We start from the raw sequence: 26003 nt of genomic DNA on the forward strand, positions 1-26003 counted from the left end.
AGGGTGTGATAGTGCCGCCTCAACTTTTACAAAAAGCCGGACATGACGTCATCAAAGGTATTTATTGAAAAAATGAAAAAAGGATCCGGGGATATCATACCCAGGAACTTTCATGTCAAATTTCATAAAGATCGGCCCAGTAGTTTAGTCTGAATCGCTCTACACACACACACACACAGACAGACAGACAGACAGACAGACACACATACACCACGACCCTCGTCTCGATTCCCCCCCTCTATGTTAAAACATTTAGTCAAAACTTGACTAAATGTAAAAAGGGATGGTGGCAAAATAAGACATAAGATTATATTTCAACCACGTGCGCGTGCATTACACATTATCGTCTTGGTTTCTTTCTTTATTTCTTTATTTGGTGTTTAACGTCGTTTTCAACCACGAAGGTTATATCGCGACGGGGAAAGGGGGAAGATGGGATAGAGCCACTTGTCAATTGTTTCTTGTTCACAAAAGCACTAATCAAAAATTTGCTCCAGGGGCTTGCAACGTAGTACAATGTATTACCTTACATCGTCTTGGTTTGAGTTCATTCAATACATAGTACATTCAAACACAACAACCAAACAGAGTGCTAACAGAACTGCATACACACACTCACTTACACCCACACACTCTACCGCGTTCACATCTTGTCCACGTCACATAAAATACTCTTTTTTACCAGGTGTAGTGCATACGTGAACCGCTGTTGGACCGGCACAGTTGGCCTAGTGGTAAGGCGTCCGCCCCGTGATCGGGAGGTCGTGGGTTCGAACCCCGGCCGGGTCATACCTAAGACTTTAAAATTGGCAATCTAGTGGCTGCTCCGCCTGGCGTCTGGCATTATGGGGTTAGTGCTAGGACTGGTTGGTCCGGTGTCAGAATAATGTGACTGGGTGAGACATGAAGCCTGTGCTGCGACTTCTGTCTTGTGTGTGGCGCACGTTATATGTCAAAGCAGCACCACCCTGATATGGCCCTTCGTGGTCGGCTGGGCGTTAAATGACAAACAAACAAAAACCGCTGTTGGCAAAGAAGCATAAAACTCCAAATAAACTGATGTAGATAAAATGGGATCTCACGCTATTCTTATGACAGGGTAGTAATAGCCTATAACGCTTGGCTTGTAAAATGTCGCGAAAATGGGATGGGGCCATAATGGGACGGCGGAAAAACGGGATTGCACCAAAACGGGATATCGCGCTAGTGGTATGTCACCGGATAGTAAAATGACGCTTGGATTGTGATTCCATGAGTACGAACGTTCACCGCGTAAAAATTTGGGGAGTACAAATTTCGTGGAGGGAATACTTTTTTCGTTCCTTGTGGAGTTCTTTTTTCGCATGAAATCTTTACTCCGGAGTCATTTTTTTCGTGGAGTAAACATTTCGTGTTACACTCGGCTAAGGAAGAAGAGAGGAGGCATAGGGTTTGGGGTGACAAGTCTATACTCAGCTAGTTTTCTTAAAAGTAACTCATGATTAGTGACGTCGAACGCTTTAGCAAAATCGACAAATAGGACACCACAGCCGAAGTTAATTTTGTTTATGGTACTAAGCAAGTTTACACGGGAAGGTTTATTAATGCTGTGTGGCACGAATGATTTTTTCTGAAGCCTGACTGAGGCAGACAACTTCAAAATGTTCCCATCAAGATTATCTAGACCAGGTGGAGTACCAGATTGCTTTTAACACCAGATAATGGAAGATTTTGCTCACAGATAACAGAGGGATGTCTAAATTGTGTGTACTATTTTTTGAAACACAAAACTCTTTTAACTTGTCCAGATTATTCTGTTTTGATCTATCAGTTGTAATTTTTTGTTCAACAATAGAAGTAAAATGAATGTTCAGATCATCAGCAGGTATATCAATGACAGAAGATTTGACCGTTTCTTTACGTGTTAACAGTTTGATCACTTTCCAGATGGCTTTTGAGTTTTGTTTCGAATTTGATGCAGCAAGCTCACGGTAGAAAGAAAGAAAGAGAGAGAGAGAGAGAGAGAGTGAGAGAGAGAGAGAGAGAGAGAGAGAGAGAGTGTGTGTGTATGCAAGCTTGTGCATGTGTTTTTGAATAACTGGAATGTGTTTTTCTTTAACTGTCTGTGTTGATTGGTGTCAAGATGACACAGACAGACAGACAGACAGCCAGCCCAACGAAGATAATGACAAACAACACTGTATTTTCTTTCTCTCTTTCACATTTTTGTGTATTACCCAGAAAACAAAAATAACTCTGTACATTCTCACATAATTCTTAAATTTCAAAATGCCACAAACAGGTACAACTAACACCATGCTTTACCAAGCAATAATAAAGTTTCCACATTCTTGTCACAGCCTCTGATGGTCTTTCAAAAAAACAAAAAATACTGTTGTGAGCTACATTTAATATCGGACAAAAGCTTCATGCGTACATCAGACCTGGGAACCCCTGTTTTGTACTTCGAGTATTCTCAAACAACCTTGGCGTATTTTCAGAAAAATGAGTGTACTCCACACAACATTTGAACATCCATCATTCCAACATGCTTCGCACACGTCCGTTGCACTGATAATTAAGTTTACCAATATATATATATATACGACTTGTGTCTGTGTGTGTGTGTGTGTGTGTGTGTGTGATTGATCGCCATGCACGGCCAAAGTTCTCGATGGATCTGCTTCAAATTTGGTGGGCTTATTGACAGAGACCCCGGACACAACCTGATCGATGAGATATTTCAACACGTGCTCTCAGCGCGCAGCGCTGAACCGATTTTCGTTTTTCACTGCACGTTACTATTTTTAGATCTTCCTTCCTTCGTGCGCCGGCGTCAATCGATATTCCCGTTTGTACGTTACTATATTTAGAAGGTCACTGCACGTTACTATTTTTAGATCTCCCTTCCTTCGTGCGCCGGCGATGCCGGCGTACACCCGGCAAAGCCGGGTCCCCGGCGACGGCCGGGTATTCGGCTCTACTTCTTCCCGGCGAAGCGGGTAATCATCTAGTATGCAATACATTTAAACAAATGCTTTTTTCAATTTTTAATGACAAAAGCTGTAATCATAGATCAAAAGCCGAGTTATACAGTTATTTTTAATCATTAAAGTAAACAGTGCCCCAGTAAATAGATAGGAATGCTCTCGTGAAGAAAAGTCGTTTTTCTTTTCAACTGACCGTACTGATTGTATTTTAGAGAAAAAGGCGTACAAAATACGGCGAAATCATATGGGTTTCCAGGTCTGGTACATGGATGTGCAATTACAAAAATACATGTTCTTACACACAAACATGCACACACACACACACACACACACACACACACACACACACACACACACATGTGCACACACACACACACACTTATAAACAATTCAAGTACCGATACTGTTCCACCACACTTAAAGTATCACAGAATTCAGTCTAATGAGAATTCAATCCAAATATCTAGGTCTGCAAGCTACAAACAGCTAGCTGTGCTTTATATTTATGAGCATGTCTTTGCATCATAGTTGGCCAGTCAAAAGCTGGAGTAACACAAACATAAAAACTATACAGCTTGTCGCAGGTAATTCCCTGAACATTTCCTCAACAAGATTGTTCAAATAAGCTGCAAAACAATAATGCAATGAATAACGCAAAAATAATTCCATGGGCGGAAAGCAGATGTAGCTCTTGTTTCTCATCCTGGCAACGCTAAATTTAGCTCTGTGGCCTACTCCTTGGCCTGGTCCCCTGAAGACAGATGTTCGACTTCAAGTAGTATTTTAAACTTGCACCTTTATCTCCTCAATACCCCTGCGTACCAGGCAGCACAACCATACCCTCTGTCTGAGGAAGCCAACAAAGTCAAATATGCTTGTACTACAGTGGTACCTGTGATGAAAGAACACTCTAGGGACCTGCAAAAATGTCCCTACAGTGCAGTTGGCCTGTGTGTTTTGGTCAAGATATTAGACAAAGGGACAAAAAGCTGTCCTCTATTTGGAGGTGTCCTCTCATTGGAGGGGACTCACATCGCAGGTACCACTGTGGACATTTCACACACACACACACACACACATATATATTCTGGATTAAGCTTAAGAACCCATGACTGTATTCCACCTGAGCGTACACTGAAATTACTAAGTTTTAATACATCTTGCTGCCCTAAAATGACTCCACTGAAGGTGGCAGTAATTCTTCATCATTATCATCATCTTCATCATCACCATCATCACGATGATGATGATGATGATCATCATCATCATCATCATCACCATCATCACCATCATCACGACAATCATATCTAACTTTCTTTCTTTATTTGGTGTTTAACGTCGTTTTCAACCACGAAGGTTATATCGCGACGGGGAAAGGGGGGAGAGGGGATCATATCTAACTTTAACTGTAATGCACACATCCCATTCAGAACATTTCAAAGTACAGCACTCTATACATATATACCAACATATTCAATGATGGACAAAAAAACACATTTACTCTTTTAGCTATCACACACAGTTACGCCCATTTTCCTCTTTCCCTCCGTCTTATTTCTTGCTTCTGCAAAACATACAACCAGGGTTGTGGAGAGTCAGAAAAGTTACATAAGTCGACATATTTTACAGTTTGCTTTCTTTTGCAAGACACACATACATACATTATCATAAAATTCTTGGTCACTTAATTACTCCCACAACTTATTTTGCTTCTGCGCCTTCAGTCTTTTCTTCTTCGGTAAAATGCACCAGTGCTGTTCCCTTGGATACGGTGTCCCCTTCTTTGAACATGACCTTCCCCACCACTCCCGCTCGAGGGGCGCGGATCACGTACTGTGGATAGAAATTATGGAACACATGTTACTTTGGTTGAAAAACATCGAACGCAGAAGAACAATCAGTGGCTTCCACCTGTTTAACACTGGTCACACACACCCCACCTCATCCATACACACACACACACACAGAGGTACACACACTAAAAACAACACAATTTCAGCACCTCCATCTTCACTGCAATCATCGCAAACCAGTGGCTCCCCCTGTTCCACGCTGGCCACACACACCCCACCTCACCCATACACACACTAAAAACAACAATATGTCCCCACCTCCATTTTCATCGCAATCATAACAACCAGCGGCTCCCCTTGTTCAACGCTGGCTCCCTCGCTGACCAAGATCCGCTCAACGACACCAGGCATGGGAGCCACCGGATCGTCCAATGAGCCGCTGCCACTTGTCGATTGCATGTAGGCCGGGATCGGAAGTGTTAGAGTTCCGCTACCCTCCTGTGAAAAAACAACAGCTGTGTTTGTAAACAAATGAGGCTTGAAGACCATGGAAGACAAAACGGGTGATAGATGTACAATGTTATACAGTGGAGAAAACTTAAGACTTTTCCCCCTTTTTAAGACTTTACTTTTTCAGACTTTCTATTCATAAGCTCTGTACATCAACCTATATTCTAAGGCTCACTCCTTTTTATGACCTGATTTTCTCAGATTGTTTAAGGTCCTAATAAGGTTAAAAAAGTGAAATGTTCTGAAAGTTCATTTCACTTTACTTCAAGAAAAAATCAGTTTAAAAAAGAAAAATGTAGAATTTGACATTACATTTTTGGGGATGACTAAAATGTCCCTGCACTCAGTCTGACAACCAGTTAGCCAGACATGTCCGTGTATACTTTAAAAACACTCTCATAATATCATTGAAATGACTGGCACCATCATCAAGATGGAAGAAATCACTCTGTTGAAGTTCCACAGAGAGACAGACAAATTAGAAAGACACACAGACAGACAGTCAGATTGTGAGGAGAAAGTGGGGCTGGAACCTTCAGAGAAAAAGAAAGAGGGGAAGGCCAAGAAAACAGCTGGAGGCGAAACACAGAGGCCAGGGATAGCCAAAGGGTCCGCCCGGTCGCCAGGGGTCACTAAAAAACCCGCCGGGCTAGTAGAAACCGCCTGGCAACTTGCCCGGCTGGCCAATGAAACTTTTGGTCAAATGCGACCCTTTTAGTTGTAATATCGGGTTTTAAAGCCATATAAACACTGCAGATCAACTGTGGTATGTACCGGGCCAGCAAAATTTTTGCCGGGCTAGTGACTTTCTTGAAGTAACTCGCCCGGCTGGTGAGCTAAAATTTTGAGATTTGGCTATCCCCGGAGGCGGAGCTAAAGAGGCAGGGTAACAGCTGGACAGAGGCGGAAAGAACAGCCCAAGGCAGATTGCGATGGAGAAACGTCGTCAATGGCCTATGCTCCACTGGAGGCAAAGGCCCTAAGTAAGTAATTAAGTACAGACAGACAGCACTTTTATTCTTTATTTGGTGTTTAACGTCGTTTTCAACCACGAAGGTTATATCGCGACGGGGAAAGGTGGAGGGGGGGGGGGGGGGGGGGGGGGGGGGGAGATGGGATAGAGCCACTTGTCAATTGTTTCTTGTTCACAAAAGCACCAATCAAAAAACCACTCCAGGGGCTTGCAACGTAGTACAATATACTACCTTACTGGGAGAATGCAAGTTTCCAGTACAAAGGACTCAACACCTCCTACACACCGCTTGACCAAAATCCTTACAAACACTGACCATACTCCACACAAGAAACACTCAACAAGGGTAAAAGGAGAAACAGAATCCGTGAGTCGCCTCCCACGACATGCTGGGGAGCATAGGGCAAATTCTTCCCCCTAACCCCCGGGGGGTGACAGACAGCACTATACTGATGTACTGAACAAAAGACAGAGTGTCAGAGGGACAAACACTCAAACAAAACTGTACACTTTTGACACAACTAACAAGGATAAAAAACAAAAACATAAAAAACATTGTACCAAGGAAAAGAGATGCAGTGCATTGTCCTGAATGATGACAGAGGCCGTAGAAATCACTCCATTGATGTTGCAGCGAACATGGATGATGTCATCTTCAGTGGTGAAAGTGCTCTCCACTATCATCTCACTGCCACCGTTCACAATCATGAGATACCTTCCATCTCTCTGCCGCTGGGCTTCTACTGTCGCTTCTGTGAATGAGCAAGGAATTCATCAGTTAATAAATACATGTACAGTGGAACCCCCCTTTTAAGACCCCCCAATTTAAGACTCCCTCCTTTTTAAGACCTTGTTTTCTCAGACTTTCTGTTCATAACCTCTGTCAAATTACCCCCATTTTAAGACTCCCTCCTTTCTAAGATCTGATTTTCTCAGATTTTTTAGGTCTTAAAAGGGGGTTCCACTGTACCAACATCACTGTCATTATAATCATCTCACCTTCGTGCTCATTCTGATCATTATAGGCATTTATGACACAGTAAGCTGCAGAGAATATATGTGAGCAATCTACTTTACTACACATTGATGGACAGAGAGACAGAGAGACAGACACACAGACAGACAGACACACAGACAGGCAGGCAAACAGGAAAAATGGAAAACCGACAGACATGTTCTTCCAAGCATTATTCTACTTTGTTTTTGCCATTTTAAAACAATGATTTGACTCCTACAAATTGGGGCAAAATTAATCCAAATCGTAAAAGAAACAGAATGAAAGAACATTGAAGAAGCAAGATATCAACAAAAGAAGTTCTCTCTTCTGCAAACCTTTGTCTCCATCCATCAGAGTGATGAACTGGCTGGGTGTTTCATTCACACGGGCAGAGCTGCAGTGACTGAAGGGTGAAAACGGATCTGAAACACACGAGAAGAAAAGCTAGAAATCAAATCAAAAGTGGAAAGAATATTTGTTCTTTAACAACTGAGTTCATACTGCTGAGCTGTTTGCAGCTGACAGCAGCACTGTTTGCCATGAAAAATCATGTACATGTAAACAACAATCAGTGTTTACTTTAAAAATAACACCCCCCCCCTTATGCTCACTCTTGGAAATTGACAAAAAAGGTACAAACACAACTTACATGTCACAGACAGATAGAAGCACACACAAACAGGAAATCAAACATGGATAGACAGAAATAGTATCAAAGGGGGTGGGGCGTGTGCGTGTGCACACACACACACACAAAACAGAACACAACACACACACACATGCACCCACCCACCCACACACAAACACACAATCAGCAAATTCATTAACACCCACCGTTGGTCAACAGACAGTCGTCTTGCACCTGTTGACGCTGGAGATACAACATGGCCACCGCCGCCTGACACAACGCTATGCTGGAGATCTGTCTGGAGGGAAACAACGCCTCAGAGTGCTCGGGAATGAAATCTGTATGAACGTTGCTGGCTTGGAATTCTGGGTGGGAGGCAAGGTCGATCAGAAACTGAAGATTGGTGTTGAGCCCGACAACCTGCAAACACATATAAGCAGTCTTCACATTTTTCCTGGCTATCTGTTTTTTTCTTCCTTCTTTCCTTCGTCTTCCTTCCTTACTTTTTTTTCGTTGAACCATTTTGTTTTTGTACCTCCTTTGTATTTTTCCTTCTGCAATCTTGTCATTCTTGTCTTCAATGTATGCTCTTTGTTTCTGTTTTCCTGTCTTTTTTTTTACATTTTCTTTCGGATAAATAGATGACTATTATCGTAAGGGAAAGTCATGTGGTAATAATTAAGGGAATTGCATGTTCCTGAAACTGATTTGTAGTCAGGGTTAGTATTGATACAATGTATGCACAAAGCAGTAACGAGGTCACAGGTGCCAGTTACCTTGACCTTTCGAAAAACTATTCTTAACTATGAAAACCACAGTGAATCAATTGAAAAACAAAGACTAACAAGTCGCGTAAGGCGAAAATACAATATTTAGTCAAGTAGCTGCCATTTTTCAGCAAGACCGTATACTCGTAGCATTGTCAGTCCACCGCTCATGGCAAAGGCAGTGAAATTGACAAGAAGAGCGGGGTAGTAGTTGCACTAAGAAGGATAGCACGCTTTTCTGTACCTCTCTTTGTTTTAACTTTCTGAGCGTGTTTTTAATCCAAACATATCATATCTATATGTTTTTGGAATCAGGAACCGACAAGGAATAAGATGAAAGTGTTTTTAAATTGATTTGGACAATTTAATTTTGATAATAATTTTTATATATTTAATTTTCAGAGCTTGTTTTTAATCCGAATATAACATATTTATATGTTTTTGGAATCAGCAAATGATGGAGAATAAGATAAACGTAAATTGGGATCGTTTTATAAATTTTTATTTTTTTTTACAATTTTCAGATTTTTAATGACCAAAGTCATTAATTAATTTTTAAGCCACCAAGCTGAAATGCAATACCGAACCCCGGGCTTCGTCGAAGATTACTTGACCAAAATTTCAACCAATTTGGTTGAAAAATGAGGGCGTGACAGTGCCGCCTCAACTTTCACGAAAAGCCGGATATGACGTCATCAAAGACATTTATCAAAAAAATGAAAACAACGTTCGGGGATTTCATACCCAGGAACTCTCATGTCAAATTTCATAAAGATCGGTCCAGTAGTTTTGTCTGAATCGCTCTACACACACACACACACACACGCACACACACACGCACACACGCACGCACATACACCACGACCCTCGTTTCGATTCCCCCTCGATGTTAAAATATTTAGTCAAAACTTGACTAAATATAATGAAAAAAAGAAAGCGATCAAATACATAAAACCCCTTAGCTTTGCTAAATGAATTTATGACAGAACTAACCTTGGCTATAAATCAGTTTCAAGAACCGGCAAATCCCTTATTACAACATTACATTCCCAAAAAAACTGTACTCATGTGGAATATTCAAAACTTTCCTCAAATTAAAAACAAAACAAAAACAACAACCAAAAAACAAGAACAAAACAAGAGAGAAATATATAAGGCCAAAAATATGGGTTGAAGCAACCTGCATGCAACTGAGGTCAAGAAACCCCCCCCCCCCCCAAAAAAAAAAAACACCTTTCCTCAAATCCTTTATATGCTTGAACAGACAACAGGAACAAAGACTGCACCTTGTAATCTTTGAGAGCAGACAACGTTCGTCTCAGGGCTGACTCTCGATCCTCTCCCCACACCACCAGCTTGGCAATCATGGGGTCATAGTGAACTGACACTTCATCCCCTGCAAACAAAGTTCAACTTTTTACATTTCATTTCATTTCATTTACTCTATTATGCCAATGATGGGAAATTGGGGTCGCTTTCTCCCCAGTGAAAAGCTAGCAGCAACAAGAGTCGCGCTACCCAGGAGCGTGCGTGTTTAGGTGTAATCAGCCACCTGCACTTATGGCAGAATGACCGAGGTCTTTTAAGTGCCATTGTGGTGACACGGGGGAAAAGAAAGAGAGGGAGGCCGAAAAACAGTTGGAGGCGTGACAGTGACACAGAGGCAGAACTGAAGAGGCAAGGCAACAGCTGGAGGCGTGACAGTGACACAGAGGCAGAACTGAAGAGGCAAGGCAACAGCTGGAGGCGTGACAGTGACACAGAGGCAGAACTGAAGAGGCAAGGCAACAGCTGGAGGCGTGACAGTGACACAGAGGCAGAACTGAAGAGGCAAGGCAACAGCTGGAGGCGTGACAGTGACACAGAGGTAGCACTGAAGAGGCAAGGCAACAGTTGGAGGCGTGACAGTGACACAGAGGCAGAACTGAAGAGGCAATTAGGCAACAGCTGGAGGCGTGACAGTGACACAGAGGCAGAACTGAAGAGGCAAGGCAACAGCTGGAGGCGTGACAGTGACACAGAGGCAGAACTGAAGAGGCAAGGCAACAGCTGGAGGCGTGACAGTGACAGTGACACAGAGGCAGAACTGAAGAGGCAAGGCAACAGCTGGAGGCGTGACAGTGACACAGAGGCAGAACTGAAGAGGCAAGGCAACAGCTGGACAGAAGCGGAAAGAACAGCCCAAAACAGAGTGCGATGGAGAAACGTCATCAATGGCCTACGCTCCACTGGGGGCAAAGGGCAAGTAAGTGGTGACACAGGGGTGGGACATGGATACCGTCTCTGAATCTGCGCATGCAGTTGACATGTGTCCGTCCCTGCCAGGATTTGAACCTGTGACCTCAGGATCACAAGTACAAAAGTACAGTGCTCTACCACAACTTGCATGTGCTAAGGCCAAAAAAAAAAAAAAGTCTGTTTTCGGTAACCCGACCGACCCTATTTTTTTCGCGCGACCCTAGACTTATTTTTGGCATTTGGGAAAAAAAAAAAAAATCTTTTTTTTTTTTTTTGCAAAATAACGTAAAAATATGGTTTTTTGGGGGAAAAAAAAAAAAAAAAAAAATCCCGACCTACTGACCCTATTTTTTGGGCCTATGTTACCGTAAACAGACCTATTTTTTTTGTGTGCTAATACAGAGTATGAGAGACGGTCCCAAAGGCATGTTCAATTTACCACTGAACACTGGTTTACAAAACATCTGGATCCATCACAACCAGACCCGCCAACCCTTGTGAAGCCTCTACTGTAACAATTTGGAAATGTGTGGAATTGTCAGCGTAGCAAATGGTATTTGAATATAGCATAGTCTAAATAATAATAATAATAATAATGATTATTTATACGCGCACACCTTCCCAAAGGGAAGCTCGTGGCGTTTACAAAGGCGCTTCATGCATACACTCGTACATAACAATCTCACAACCTTACATTCCACACAATCAAACCGTACCAAAAAACAAGAAGAGCAAACGCTCGATCGAGTCACTTTCACAGTTCTGAATATTATATGAGGCATCAGATGGACAGGAAGAAATTGCTATTCACAACACAATGAGTCACGTTCACATAAAATTTGAGCCCGGTCACTTTTATAGTTTCCGAGAAAAGCCCAACGTTAAGTTGTGTGTTGCCGAACAGAAAAGGCTAGTTATCTCCCTTGTTTTTCTGATAACGTTCGTAAAAGGCTACAGATGTAAATACTTTGATGTAAAGAATAATCCTACAAAGTTTCAATCACATCCGATGAACTTTGTCAAAGATATAAAATGTCTAATTTTTCCTTTGACGCTGACCTGTGACCTTGAAAAAGGTCAAAGGTCAACGAAACCATCGTTAAAGTGTAGAGGTCATTGGAGGTCACGACTAAACAAAATATGAGCCCGATCGCTTTGATAGTTTCCGAGAAAAGTCCAACGTTAAGGTGGTGTCTACGGCCGGACAGACTAACACTGACCGATTACATAGAGTCACTTTTTCTCAAGTGACTCAAAAATAATAATAATAAAACAAGTACAAAATAAAGGATAATAAAGCAAATATCTAACTGTACATTATTAAAAACTCTAAAAGAATATTATACATCGGTGCCAAACATTTTGTACAAGGTGAAGTAACTGCTTCTCACTGATCAGCAGAAAAGGCGGATCGGAAAAGGTGGGTCTTGAGGGAGCTTTTGAACTGGGTCGGGGTATCAGAATCACGGACAGAGAGAGTCTTATTGCACATCTGCATTCATGCCATCTTGCGCAAGAACATACATTTAAAATGTTCTATTTAGAAAGCAGGAACATAATAATGTACATTATTAGAGAGTGTCTACACTGCTTCTTTTTAGTGTGGACAATGTTTTCTGACCCATATTCTGACCACTACACAGAGTGAGAAGCAGATATGAGTACCAGGAGTCACAAGAAAGAGGGAACTGTTTATGCTTGTGATTTTTGTGTTTGAGTGTAGCAAATTTTAGCTTGGCATAACAGCTTGGCAATTTCTGTTATAAAGTATGCACGGCCGGTCCTGGCTTGCATTTTAGTGCGAGTTAAAAAAGCCAAGGAAGAGGGAATCATTTGGCTACTAACAGCTGCAGCCAGCACACTATTAAGCTCGCTTGCTTGTTATACCCAAAAGCTTCTGCGCTACACCGGGAGATGGGCCTTATCAATCAATCAATCAATCAATATGAAGCTTATATAGCGCGTATTCCGTGGGTACAGTTCTAAGCGCTTGTCGAAGAGTTGTCAACACAGGACTAACAAAGAAACTAACATCTTCAGACGGACACGAACCCTATCACACACAAGCAAACCCTGGTAAACATACAACTGTTTAATAACAATGTACACATCAATAGCTAGGTCCAAACAAAATAATATTAAGCACAAAGAAAACACCTCTCACAGAGCACAGCACAAGAGTGTCTTTTGGGGCACAACACATCACGTCGAGCATGAAAGTCGCAGCCAGCTACGGGAAGAACCGAGTCTTCAACCTACTCTTGAACGCGTCAAGAGAGGGGCTCTGGCGAAGCTCAAGCAGCAGGGAGTTCCAGACGGAGGGGCCCGCGGAGGGAAATGCACGCTGACCAGCAGATGCGAGTTTCGAGCGAGGGATGTGGAGGCGGAGAGGGTCAGCAGCAGAACGAAGGGGACGGTCGGAGGGCTGGGTGTACAGGTCCAGGGAGGATTGAAGGTATGGCCCTAAGTGAACCAGAAGCTGCTGTGTTATCTCTGCTGTGGGGAAAGGATGGGTGCTAAAAATAGCTCAGCCTGCCTGCAGCTAAGGAGGCAGAAATGAAGCCCTGGGAACAGCCGTGAGTAGCATGCTAAGTTAAAAGCGTCACAGCTGGCAGCTCTGCACAACTCACCCTGTCTGACGCCAGTCTCAATGCGCACGGTACCGCTCGGCACCGGAGTGGACAGGTGCAGCAGAGGCCCCGCCCCCGGCATGAAAGCGTTGCTGGGATCCTCCGCATATATTCTAGCCTCGAAGGCATGCCCGTGGAATTTGATATCCTCCTGCTTCCTCGGCAGCTGCTCCCCTCCCGCCACCTGGTGTCATTTTGAGAAGACAAATAATAATGATAATAATAATAATGCATAATATTTATAAAGCGCGTGTATCCAGGGTTAAACCCTGCTCAAAGCCATGTACAATCATTGGGGGACAACAATCGCAGAGAGCAAAATTACCATGAAGGTCAATAATGATGATAATAATCTTGTATAATAGTCTTGTGTGTGGCGCACGTTATAATTATGTCAAAGCAGCACCGCCCTGATATGGCCCTTTGTGGTCGGCTGGGCGTTAAGCAAAAAAATAAAAAATAAAATAAATTCCGAACGCTCACCCTAATCTGCCATTCCACAAGATCAGTCTTAGTTATCATCTCTGTTACAGGGTGTTCAACTTGCAGTCTTGTGTTCATTTCCATGAAATAAAACTTCTGGTCTGCATCCATGATGAATTCCACCGTGCCTAGAAACAAAGAATATCGGTGATTCAAAACAGAGTCTTAACCAATTTTCATGGAGGTGAAGAAAATCAAACTGGTTCAATCAGAAACATCAAGTGCGAATAAGTTATGATGTTGAAAGCTCCATGCTCTAATTAAAAATGAACTTGTATTCAGCTTTGTACTGGTAATATGAAAAGCTTTAACCCATTTCATGTCAATATTCCTTTTTATGTTTAATGTGATGAAATGCAAAGATTGAGTTTCATTTCAACTTTGTGTGTGTGTGTGTGTGTGTGTGTGTGTGTGTGTGTGTGTGTGTGTGTGTGTGTGTGTGTGTGTGTGTGTGTGTGTGTGTGAGTGAGTGTGTGAGTGAGTGAGTGAGTGAGTGAATGAGTATGTGTGTGTGTGTGTGCGTGTGTGTGTGTGCATGTGTGCGTGTACATGTGTGTATGTGTGCGTGTGTGTGTACGTGTGTGTGTGTTTGTGTGTGTGTGTGCATGTGTGCAGGGCCGGACCCAGGGGGGGGTTCCAGGGGTTCCGGAACCCCCCCCCCCCCCTGGAAAAAGCATGTACCTTGCTTTGAGTGTTTTAAAAAAAAAAAAAATTTTAAATAAATTTTGTGTGTGTCTCTAACAAATTTTATTCAATGTGAAATCCGATGAGAAAAAGGTACCCCCCCCCCCCCCACAATGCTGCTCTTAACCCTCAAAACAAGGCCCAGAATGCACCAGATTGCACAGATTGTAACCGTTTTTCAAAAATTTTCCGGGGGAGCATGCCCCCGGACCCCCCTAGTTCGCGCGCCTGCCCAAAAAAGGAGGACCCCCCCCTTACAACTCATTTGGTCCGGCCCTGTGTGTGTGTGTACGTGTATGCGTGTACGTGTGTGCACGTGTGTGCATGTGTGGGTGTGTGTGCCTTTTAACTAAATCACAAAGTGTAAAGGGTGTAAAAGCTATTTTACTATTAGACAGTTGAATCACTGTACCTGCACCGACATACTTGACAGCCCTTGCTGCTTTAACGGCAGCCTCGCCAATGGAACGACGAACCTCCTCCGTCAGGCCAGGCTGTATAATAAAGTGCAGGGTAAATATTTTAAAATTGTAACTGCATTTGATCAAGGTTTCTTTACTCTGGCTGCAACACTGGAACCCCTGTTTTAAAACCCTTCTTTTTCAGCCTTCCTTACTTTTACATGGCTAACACCAAAAGAAAGTGAAAAACCTGAAAGGCCACAGTCCACGGCGGCGCCCACCAGAAGCTGATGCTTTTGTTTATTATCTTGTAGGGACAAATAACAAAGTTTTACTTTAAGAAACCGGATTTTTCAGTTTTAAAAGTTTTCAAAAACTGGATTTCTGGCGAGAACCGGAAAGGTGTAAGCCGTGCTTTCAAGACCTCCCTTTTTCACAGTTTCTGTCTCTAACTATTCCCTTTTTTTAAGACTTCCTCTCTTTTCTTTCTTTCTTTCTTTATTTGGTGTTTAAGGTCGTTTTCAACCACGAAGGTTATATCGCGACGGGGAAAGGGGGGAGAGGGGATAGAGCCACTTGTCAATTGTTTCTTGTTCACAAAAGCACTAATCAAAAATTTGCTCCAGGGGCTTGCAACGTAGTACAATATATTACCTTACTGGGAGAATGCAAGTTTCCAGTACAAAGGACTTAACATTTCTTACATACTGCTTGACTAAAATCTTTACTAAAATTGACTATATTCTATACAAGAAACACTTAACAAGGGTAAAAGGATAAAAATCCGTTAGTCGCCTCTTACGACATGCTGGGGAGCATCGGGTAAATTCTTCCCCCTAACCCGCTTTAAAGACCTCCCTTTTTCACAGTTTCTGTCTCTAAGTATTCCCTCTTTTTAAGACTTCCTCTCTTTTAACACTTGGCTCAGTTTTTGGAGGAGGAAGGGGTGGGGGTGGGGTGTTCTATTCTACTTTAAATTACAAAAAAAGTATTTATTCAGGTAAGGGAAAAAAACGCAGGTTACCACTTCTCTCTCCCTCAATGAATTCAGCTCCTCACACACACAAAACAACCCAAAAAACAACAAGAAGGAACATTTGTCTTTTTTTTTTTTTTTTTTTTTTTTTAACCAAATCCTTTGCTGTTCCATAACATGTTTACCATAAATATCTGCCTCTAGTTCTCGACATTAAAGACCAGACCTGGGAACCTCTGTTTTGCACTTGGAGTATTCTCAAGTTAACTTGGTGTATTTTCAGAAAAATGAGTGTACTCCGCACAGCATTTGAACATCCATGATTCAAACATGTTTCACACGCGTCCATCGCACCGTTAATTTAATTTACAAATACGTTTAAAACAAATGCTTCTTTCAATGTTTGGTAGTGTAGGAACTGTTCTCGTCGTATTTTTTTCCACTGACCGTACTGCTCGTATTCTAGATAATCCTGCGTACAAAATACGGCGAAATCGTATGGGTTCCCAGGTCTGAAAGACACATCCTTCCCATGAAAACAAGTTTGACTGACATATCTCAGACCCAAACAGAATTTGTTTTACAAATCAATTTCTCAGATTACCACTCGTGTCTATTCAAAAAATAATTTGTCCAAAAATATTCCCACTCTGCACAAAAAGCACCCCAGCTCTTGATTATTGGTACATGTCTGAGAGGAGGGATGGCCTTATATAATGTTAAAGCCTGCGCAGGTTTAAAATATTCAGCCAAATTGTTTTCATGGGCAGGAGCAAAATCAATCTCAGTCACCTTCAGATTTATCTGTGACCGCATTTAGAAGGTACAGTGGTCGCCGCTTAATAAAACCGCGGTTAATAGAGCCAGCCGCTTATAAAAGCCGATTTCAGACGGTCCGGATTTATCACTATATCTTATGTATTAGAAAAAGCCGGTTAATAAACCCAACCCGCCGCTTATTCGCAGAGAAATCACGTTGTTTGTGACTAAAACTCACATTATCTTGTTCTTGTAATCGCTCAAGTCATAGGCCTATTTATGTCCACGCTCACGCGTATCACGAAGTAACCGAGTTCAGAAAAGAATGTCAGTCAATAAAACCCGCACGTGTTGAGTTCTTAAATTGTGTAGCTTGGATCGCGTGTTGTGTTCATGACTAAATTAAATCAGTTTACTGTTTTCTATCGGATTGGCAACAAGAGGGATTGAATCAAACATGCCGAAAAGAAAACGCCAGGATTTGACAACAGACGAGAAACTGGAAATTTACAAGGGAAGGTGCAGCAAACCTGGGGGTGTCCAGGACTTTGCTAACGAACATTTTGATTCAAACAAGTGTAAATGACGAAAGAAAGTGACTGAGTGACGTGAACAAAAGAGAAGATTTTTTTTCTTTCGAAAATGACGTATTCCTGGACCGCCTGTTAATAAATCCGCCGCTTATTAAAGCCATTTTTCGTCGGTCCAGAAGTGGCTTTATTAGGCGGCGACCACTGTATATGCCATTTTCTAACATTTTTCGAACAATTTCTTCTTCTTCTTCATCTTCTTCGGTCATGGGCTGAAACTCCCATGTTCACTTATATTTTTACACGAGTAGTTTTACGTGTATGGCCATTTTTACCCCGTAATTCGTGCAGCCATACGCCGTTTTCGGGGGAAGCATGCTGGGTCATTTTGTGTGCCTATAACCCACCGGACTCTAACATGGATTACAGGATCTTTTCCATGCGCACTTGGTCTTGTGCTTGCGTGTACAAACGAAAGGGGATATGGCACTAGCTGAGTATAAGTTGACCATAAGTTGACTGGGATTTGAACCCGCAACCTCCCCCATTGGAGCCCAATGTCTTATCCACTAGCTAGACCACTGCGTCCTTCTTTTCAACAGACACATGATGAAGGAAAAGTCAAAAGGAGCTTACTGCAGGTGCTTCCTCTATGATCTTTTGATGACGGCGCTGCACACTGCAGTCTCTTTCAAACAAATAAACGTAGTTGTCATGACGATCTCCAAAGACCTGCACCTCCACGTGTCTGCAAAAGTAAACAGCGGGATTAACGATATTCCTGCAAAAAAGTTCTTTCTTTATTTGGTGTTTAACGTCGTTTTCAACCGTTCAAGGTTATATCGCGACGGGGAAAGGGGGGAGATGGGATAGAGCCACTTGTTAATTGTTTCTTGTTCACAAAAGCACTAATAAAAAAATTGCTCCAGGGGCTTGCAGCGTAGTACAATATATGACCTTACTGGGAGAATGCAAGTTTCCAGTACAAAGGACTTAACATTTCTTACATACTGCTTGACTAAAATCTTTACAAACATTGACTATATTCTATACAAGAAACACTTAACAAGGGTAAAAAGAGAAACAGAATCCGTTAGTCGCCTCTTACGACATGCTGGGGAGCATCGGGTAAATTCTTCCCCCTAACCCGCGGGGGGTCAGCAAAAAAGTGTTAACGTTTCATACAATAAGCACAAGGGCAAAGAACGAGAGCAGCACAGAGAAAAATACAAACGTACAAACGAAACAAAAACAGAGAAGAGACAATAATTTGACTGGAAAAAACTGCTAATTAGAGAAATGTAAATAAAGAAATAAAGTGCAAAAGATAAACAGATGCAAATAAAAGCAACTGCTTTCTATGATCATATAGACCAATTTCACATTTAAAAATAAATAGTAAAAAAGACAAGAAAAGGAAGGGGAAAAAAAAGAAACAAGAAGGGCAAAGCCCATACGACTCACATGCTTTACACATTTTTCCTACCAAAATACATGTGACCTTGACCCAAGGTCAAGGTCATCCAAGGTCATGCAACACAAAGCTGTTAATTCAAGACATAGGAAGTACAATGGTGCTTATTGGCTCTTTCTACCATGAGATATGGTCACTTTTAGTGGTTCACTACCTTATTTTGGTCACATTTCATAAGGGTCAAAGTGACCTTGACCTTGATCATATGTGACCGAATGTGTCTCATGATGAAAGCATAACATGTGCCCCACATAATTTTTAAGTTTGAAACAGTTATCTTCCATAGTTCAGGGTCAAGGTCACTTCAAAATATGTATACAATCCAACTTTGAAGAGCTCCTGTGACCTTGACCTTGAAGCAAGGTAAACCAAACTGGTATCAAAAGATGGGGCTTCCTTTGCCCTATATATCATATATAGGTGAGGAATTGAATCTCAAAATCTTCAGAGAAAATGTGAAAAATATGAAAAATAGCTGTTTTTTAGGCAACATTTATGGCCCCTGCGACCTTGACCTTGAAGCAAGGTCAAGATGCTATGTATGTTTTTTGGGGCCTTGTCATCATACACCATCTTGCCAAATTTGGTACTGATAGACTGAATAGTGTCCAAGAAATATCCAACGTTAAAGTTTTCCGGACGGACGGACGTCCGGACGGACGGACGGACGGACGGACGGACGGACGGACGACTCGGGTGAGTACATAGACTCACTTTTGCTTCGCATGTGAGTCAAAAAGGATTAAACAAAATGAGAAAACAAGAAAAGCTGACATCACAGACATAACTCAACACAACACATCTTATGTCTTTACCTGGGCCTCACAACAAATTTTTCCAGCAGCATAACCTGATCTCCAAAAGATTTCATTCCCTCCATCTTGGCTGACTCCAACTGAGCTTCAAAGTCAGCTTCCGTCATGGCAATTCTCATTCCCTGACAAAAACAAAATCATTTATTGCATGCACACAATCTATAAGCAATTACATTTGTATTTTATGGCTTCATGTCACTTGCAGAGATGTTGTATGGTGTTGGCCCTCAGGAGAACTTCTTTCAAATCGCAAAAAAACAACTACGGGTCATTTTGGCAGGGCTGCCAAAATATTTTCACTGTTACAGAAGTGACTTAAAGAATCAACCTAGCCTTTCAAAAATTACCAAAAATTTCATGGCCATTTAAGCTAACACCCCCCCCCCCCCCCCCCAATAAATCCCAGCATCATCCCATCTGTATCCATAAGAGGGCTCTTTATAAACATACATATCATTTCTTTCCATACTCTTTCCCCCCAAAACGCAATTTTGCAGAGAAGAAAAGGTAACATCGCGTTAAAACTCAACACAGCACATAATATAGCTTTACCTGCATGGGGCTTTCTCGGAGAGAGAGAGAGAAGGAGAGGGGTTGGGGGGGTGGTGGTGGTAAATCTGGGGGTCTTGAAAGGGGATTTTCACTGTAATGAATTCATCTCGAACTTTCACCTTTCCGCCACCTCCTCTCACAGCCTTGATCATGACAGGATAGCCAATGGCAGCAGCCTCTTTCTTCAGCCTCTCCACCGATTGGTCCTCGCCGTGGTAACCCTCAATGACTGGCACCCCGGCAGCAGACATGATAGTCTTTGAAGTGCTAAAAATGCCACGAAAAAAAAGAAACAAGTGTTTGAATTTAACTCGGACGAAAAAAAACGGTCAAGTAATGTCTTATCAATCTCACCACCTTGAAAAGAAACATAATTATGACTCGGTGCAGTTTATCGGGGTGGGGATATAGCTCAGTTGGTAGCGCGCTGGATTTGTATTCAGTTGGCCGCTGTCAGCGTGAGTTTGATCCCAGGTTCGGCGGAAATTTATTTCACAGAGTCAACTTTGTGTGCAGACTCTCTTTGGTGTCCGAACCCCCCCCCCCCCCCCCCCCCCCCCCCTATGTACACTACATTGGGTGTGCACGTTAAAGATCCCACGATTGACAAAAGGGTCTTTCCTGGCAAAATTGCTTAGGCACAGTTAATAATTGTCTACCTATACCCGTGTGACTTGGAATAATAGGCCGTGAAAGGTAAATATGCGCCGAAATGGCTGCAATCTACTGGCCGTATAAAATTTCATCTCACACGGCATCACTGCAGAGCGCCTAGAACTGTACCCACGGAATATGCGCGATATAAGCCTCATTGATTGATTGATTGATTGATTGATTGATTGATTGATTGATTGAGTTTAAACCATCCTTTACAGACTTATTTTTCAAAAGTTCTTTCACACAGCTGACAGCAATTGAGACGGACTCAGCCTTTTGAGGAACAGGTCGTCTTAACCAATCAAGAGTCTGGGGGTACGACGGCACGCCAGGATGAAGAAATTGAGTTTGTTAGGCGGGAGGGACAATGCTAGGTTTTGGTGGAAAAAAAGCTAGGTAAAAGCATTTCTTGGGGACCATTCACTGCGAAGAAGGCCAGGATTTGGTGAGAGTAGGCAAGCATCAATCTTGCAGTGGCACAGCTGGCAATTATTGAAGACTGCAGATCGCCAGACGACTCTTTTACCAGCATAAAATCCTTTTATATACAACCTCACTTAGTCTAGCCGGAAGCCCGTACAAAGCGGGCGTCGGATCCTGATGCGCTTACACCATTGCACCTTCATGTACAAACTACTAATTGAGAAGAAGGCTTACATGCAAAGAAATCACTTAGGTCATGCAATTTTTTTCCTGATAAATTATAGTTGCATTCAACTTTTAGCACAAAAATTGATCATAAATAAGGCAGATCACATAGACTCACAATAATTAGAATCATCATCACTGTTAATTTGTAATGGTCACCTCTTGATTCCCATGTCCCTAATAGCGGAGGCAGGTGGTCCGATGAAGATGACACCCTCCTTTTCACACAGCTCAGCAAACTCCGTGTTCTCTGACAGAAAGCCGTAGCCTGGATGAATGGCCTAGAGAAAGAGAGAAACGGAGAAAACGCTCAAGTGGAAGAAAATGCAATGCAAGAATATAACCTGCCATGATTACAAAAAATAATCTAAATAATATTGTCTCCAGTTCAACTTCAAACCGTTTTTAAAATTTAGATGCAATGTCACAGAAAATGATCGACTTTGTAGATTGAACAGTCTAATTTAACCATGGATGTAAATTAGAAAAAAATAACTGTAAAAACAAGAACAAAAGCACATGTGAGTGTACACTGCACATACAGTAACACACAAAAAACTGACAGACAATCACAAACACACAAACTACATACCCCCCTGCACACACATCTACCCCCCCCCCCCCCCCACACACACACACTCACTTAATATGATTTGATGACTGTTTGACCTTTGATCATAACTAGTGCTGTGATAATGAGCTTTAGCACTGTTGCGATGGTGTTGACACTATATTTTGCCCAATTGAGTCTAACTACCTGATGGCTAATCTACTGTGATACCTGTGATAACTGATGATGATTACTGTGATTGGTTTTATGTGTTTGGTTGGTCTCTTCTTTTGGTAGTGCAATAGCGTTAATTATGGATTGTTGTTATCATCATTTACATAAAAACTTATCTGTTAATCCAAACAATGATATAATTATTGTGATGTTCTTAACTACACTTTAACATGGAATGTATGTATGTATGTATGTATGTATGTATGTATGTATGTATGTATGTATGTATGTATGTATGTATGTATGTATGTAGGTATGTATGCATGTGTGTTGGTGTGTCGGTGTGTCAAGTGTGCAAGTAAAAAGGGTATTGTAGTTGTACATATATTACTTTAGATATTTTTTTGTTATCATGGGTTTTATGAATTTTCTTCTCTTATTCTTTTATAATTATTAATTAATGACCTATATGTGCTGATGACCAATTTAATTTCCTTTGTTGGATCAATAAAATGTTATGAGTTAAATGTGACAGAGATAAGATTCTACAGTCCTGAGCAAGCCTACCAAGCCGATCAAATGTCTTAATCCTGCTGACAAGTTCATGAAGTTTGTCCCACGTATGGAATTGTGTAACAACATCCCCGAGCAACCATTACCTGAGCGCCAGATTGTTTAGCCACGTTCATGATGTGGTCTTGTCGCAGGTAGCTCTGACTGGCCGCTGCCGGTCCGATGTTGTACGCTTCATCAGCCTATATGAAAAAAAGCAAAGAATCATTACGATGCTTTGTACCCTCTATAAACATAATTAGTACAATATCGATATTGTACACGTCATCAGCCTATTTGCGTTAAAGAAAAAAGGCAGAGAATTATTATGATGCTTTGTACTCTCTATAACCATAATTAGTACAATATGAATGTTGTACACGTCATCAGCCTATTTGTGTTAAAATAAAACAAGTCGCGTAAGGCGAAAATACAATATTTAGTCAAGTAGCTGTCGAACTCACAGAATGAAACTGAACGCAACGCAACGCAGCAAGACCGTATACTCGTAGCATCGTCACTCCACCGCCCGTGGCAAAGGCAGTGCCCGTGGAATTGACAAGAAGAGCGGGATATTCGTTGCGTGGAGAAGGATAGCACGCTTTTCTGTACCTCTCTTCGTTTTAACTTTCTGAGCGTGTTTTTAATCCAAACATATCATATCTATATATTTTTGGAATCAGGAACCGACAAGGAATAAGATGAAAGTGTTTTTAAATTGATTTCGAAAAAAAAATTTTTATAATAATTTTTATATATTTAATTTTCAGAGCTTGTTTTTAATCCGAATATAACATATTTATATGTTTTTGGAATCAGCAAATGATGGAGAATAAGATAAACGTAAATTTGGATCGTTTTATAAATTTTTTTTTTTTACAATTTTCAGATTTTTAATGACCAAAGTCATTAATTAATTTTTAAGCCACCAAGCTGAAATGCAATACCGAAGTCCGGGCTTCGTCGAAGATTACTTGACCAAAATTTCAACCAATTTGGTTGAAAAATGAGGGCGTGACAGTGCCGCCTCAACTTTCACAAAAAGCCGGATATGACGTCATCAAAGACATTTATCAAAAAAATGAAAAAAACGTTCGGGGATTTCATACCCAGGAACTCTCATGTCAAATTTCATAAAGATCGGTCCAGTAGTTTAGTCTGAATCGCTCTACACACACACACACACACACACACACGCACACATACACCACGACCCTCGTTTCGATTCCCCCTCGATGTTAAAATATTTAGTCAAAACTTGACTAAATATAAAAAAAGACAGAGAATAATTGCGATGATTTGTGCTCTCTATAAACATAATTAGTACAATATCAATGTTGTACGCGTCGTCAGCATATATATATGCGATAAAGAAAAAAGTTAGAGAATCTTCTTCTTCTTCTTCAGCGTTCCAGAATGTTCTGGTTACGTGTGAGCTCGTTAGAGAGAATCATTATGATCCTTCGAGCTCTCTGTAACCGAGTGCCCAAAGCACAAGAACCACCTTGGACAAAAAAAGCCAGTCAAAAACAGGATTGAGATTTTGGAGCTAAATTAATAGCCCTGTAAAAATTGCTATGGGTACGCAATAGGTTCCCAAGAGTATACAAGGTAACAACAGAAGCCAGACCCCGTCACAAACACCTACTCCTCATCTTACGGGTGTGCTGTCTGCCGACGTACCAAAAACGTTGAGCTACCATTATTAGCTCACGCTTTGGCAGGGAGACAACTCCTTCAGTGCAGAGTAGCTGCTGGCGACACGGGGGACTACTCTGTCACATCTCTATCAACATTATTAATACTATTTCAATGTTGTAGGCTTCATTGGCCTGTTTGGATTGCAGAAAAAAGGCAGAAAAACGTTATTATGATTCTTTGTACTCTCTATAAAGTATAAACATTATTAGTACAATTATATTATCGCTGTACCGTGTACGCTTCATCAGCCTTGGTGCGTTAATTAAAAAGCAACAACAGGTAGAGGGACATTAGTCAATCACATCTGAACACAATATGCCTTGCTAATGAGTGAAAACAGTATGAATGATGATCGATGCTTTCTGCTCTCTATAGACATAATTAGTTGAATATTCTCAGAGAGAAGGGAAGCTACTCCTCTCCGAGATCTAAGGGACACGACTCGTAAGACTAGAGTTCTTGCTTGTAATTAAAATGTATTAATAAAAAGCCACACGACATGCATGCATGGGTACTGTGAAAGGCACTAAAAACAAGGACATCTTCTTACTGTAATTTCACTTTTTTGTTGTTGGCTTTTTATAAAACTTGGTGATTTATAAGTGTGAAAAAAAGACAAAAGAAAACGCTGTTCAATTACCAAAGCTACATGCATGGAGTTTTTGTCTGCATCGCTGTACACTGCCACGGTCTGGATTCCCATCTTCCTGGCTGTGTGCATGACACGGCAGGCTATCTCCCCTCGATTGGCAATCAACACTTTGTCAATTTTGGCCACACCACTGCTTGCTGATGAGGCGCATCTCACGTAAAACTGAAGCGGCGTCAGACTGTATCTGCAACAGCTAGATTTCAAGACATTAATTAAAAAAATTATTAAAAAAAAATTATTTAAAAAAATTGTGATGTAAATGATGACATGTTGGATTTGATTTTCTAGAAATGAATTGTGATTTGTCTGTTTATTATAGCTGTTTTATGCAATGACGACAAATATATGTTTGTCCCTGCATGTCGGTGTGACTGTGACTGTGAGACGTACGTTTTAATAGCGTACAGTGTGCAAACTTGAATAATTTTGTTCATCTTGCTCAAATGATTCAGGGACACACAGAACAAATGGTTGGTAATGGTAGTGATGTTGTAACGGCTGACTGCGAGACAAAATATCTTCTAGTACTACAATCAGCCTGCATGCAAGCACACACACACACCATGCACACAAGTACACTGCCAAATACACACACACACACACACACACCATGCACACAAGTACACTGCCAAATACACACACACACTTATCTGATACAGTGATAGAGAAGGGAAATATTGAGACTGAGAGAGAGAGAGAGAGAGAGAGAGAGAGAGAGAGAGAGAGAGAATACCACTGCCATTTAAAGACAGCGCAGGTATTTGGACTTTAAGGTCGTTTGCACATTATCAACTACAATAGTTAGCATCAAACCTGGGCAGCATTTTCATAGCTTGAATGTTCCGTCCTAAGTATGCCATGTTCAAAGTCATCTGTGCAAGAAGCGCTAC

The 26003-nt window shown here is 41.5% G+C and overlaps 1 protein-coding gene across 1 annotated transcript; it reads right to left on the reverse strand.

Annotated features, from left to right (window-relative positions):
* Positions 1–2182: 2182 nt before the first annotated feature.
* On the reverse strand, positions 2183–25990 carry LOC138975363 (methylcrotonoyl-CoA carboxylase subunit alpha, mitochondrial-like). Its single transcript, XM_070348023.1, has 16 exons — positions 25927–25990; positions 25102–25306; positions 22868–22963; positions 21644–21765; positions 20299–20446; positions 19628–19749; positions 17975–18086; positions 15085–15166; positions 13989–14116; positions 13506–13689; positions 9924–10033; positions 8077–8290; positions 7578–7664; positions 6807–6997; positions 5081–5260; positions 2183–4802 (listed from the first exon to the last, which is right to left on the reverse strand). The coding sequence occupies exons 1-16, from the start codon at positions 25983–25985 to the stop codon at positions 4671–4673; spliced, it is 2172 nt and encodes a 723-aa protein (XP_070204124.1). The 5' UTR covers positions 25986–25990; the 3' UTR covers positions 2183–4670.
* Positions 25991–26003: the final 13 nt, after the last annotated feature.

The sequence above is a fragment of the Littorina saxatilis genome, linkage group LG9 (genome assembly GCF_037325665.1).
Source record: "Littorina saxatilis isolate snail1 linkage group LG9, US_GU_Lsax_2.0, whole genome shotgun sequence".
Taxonomy (NCBI): domain Eukaryota; kingdom Metazoa; phylum Mollusca; class Gastropoda; order Littorinimorpha; family Littorinidae; genus Littorina; species Littorina saxatilis.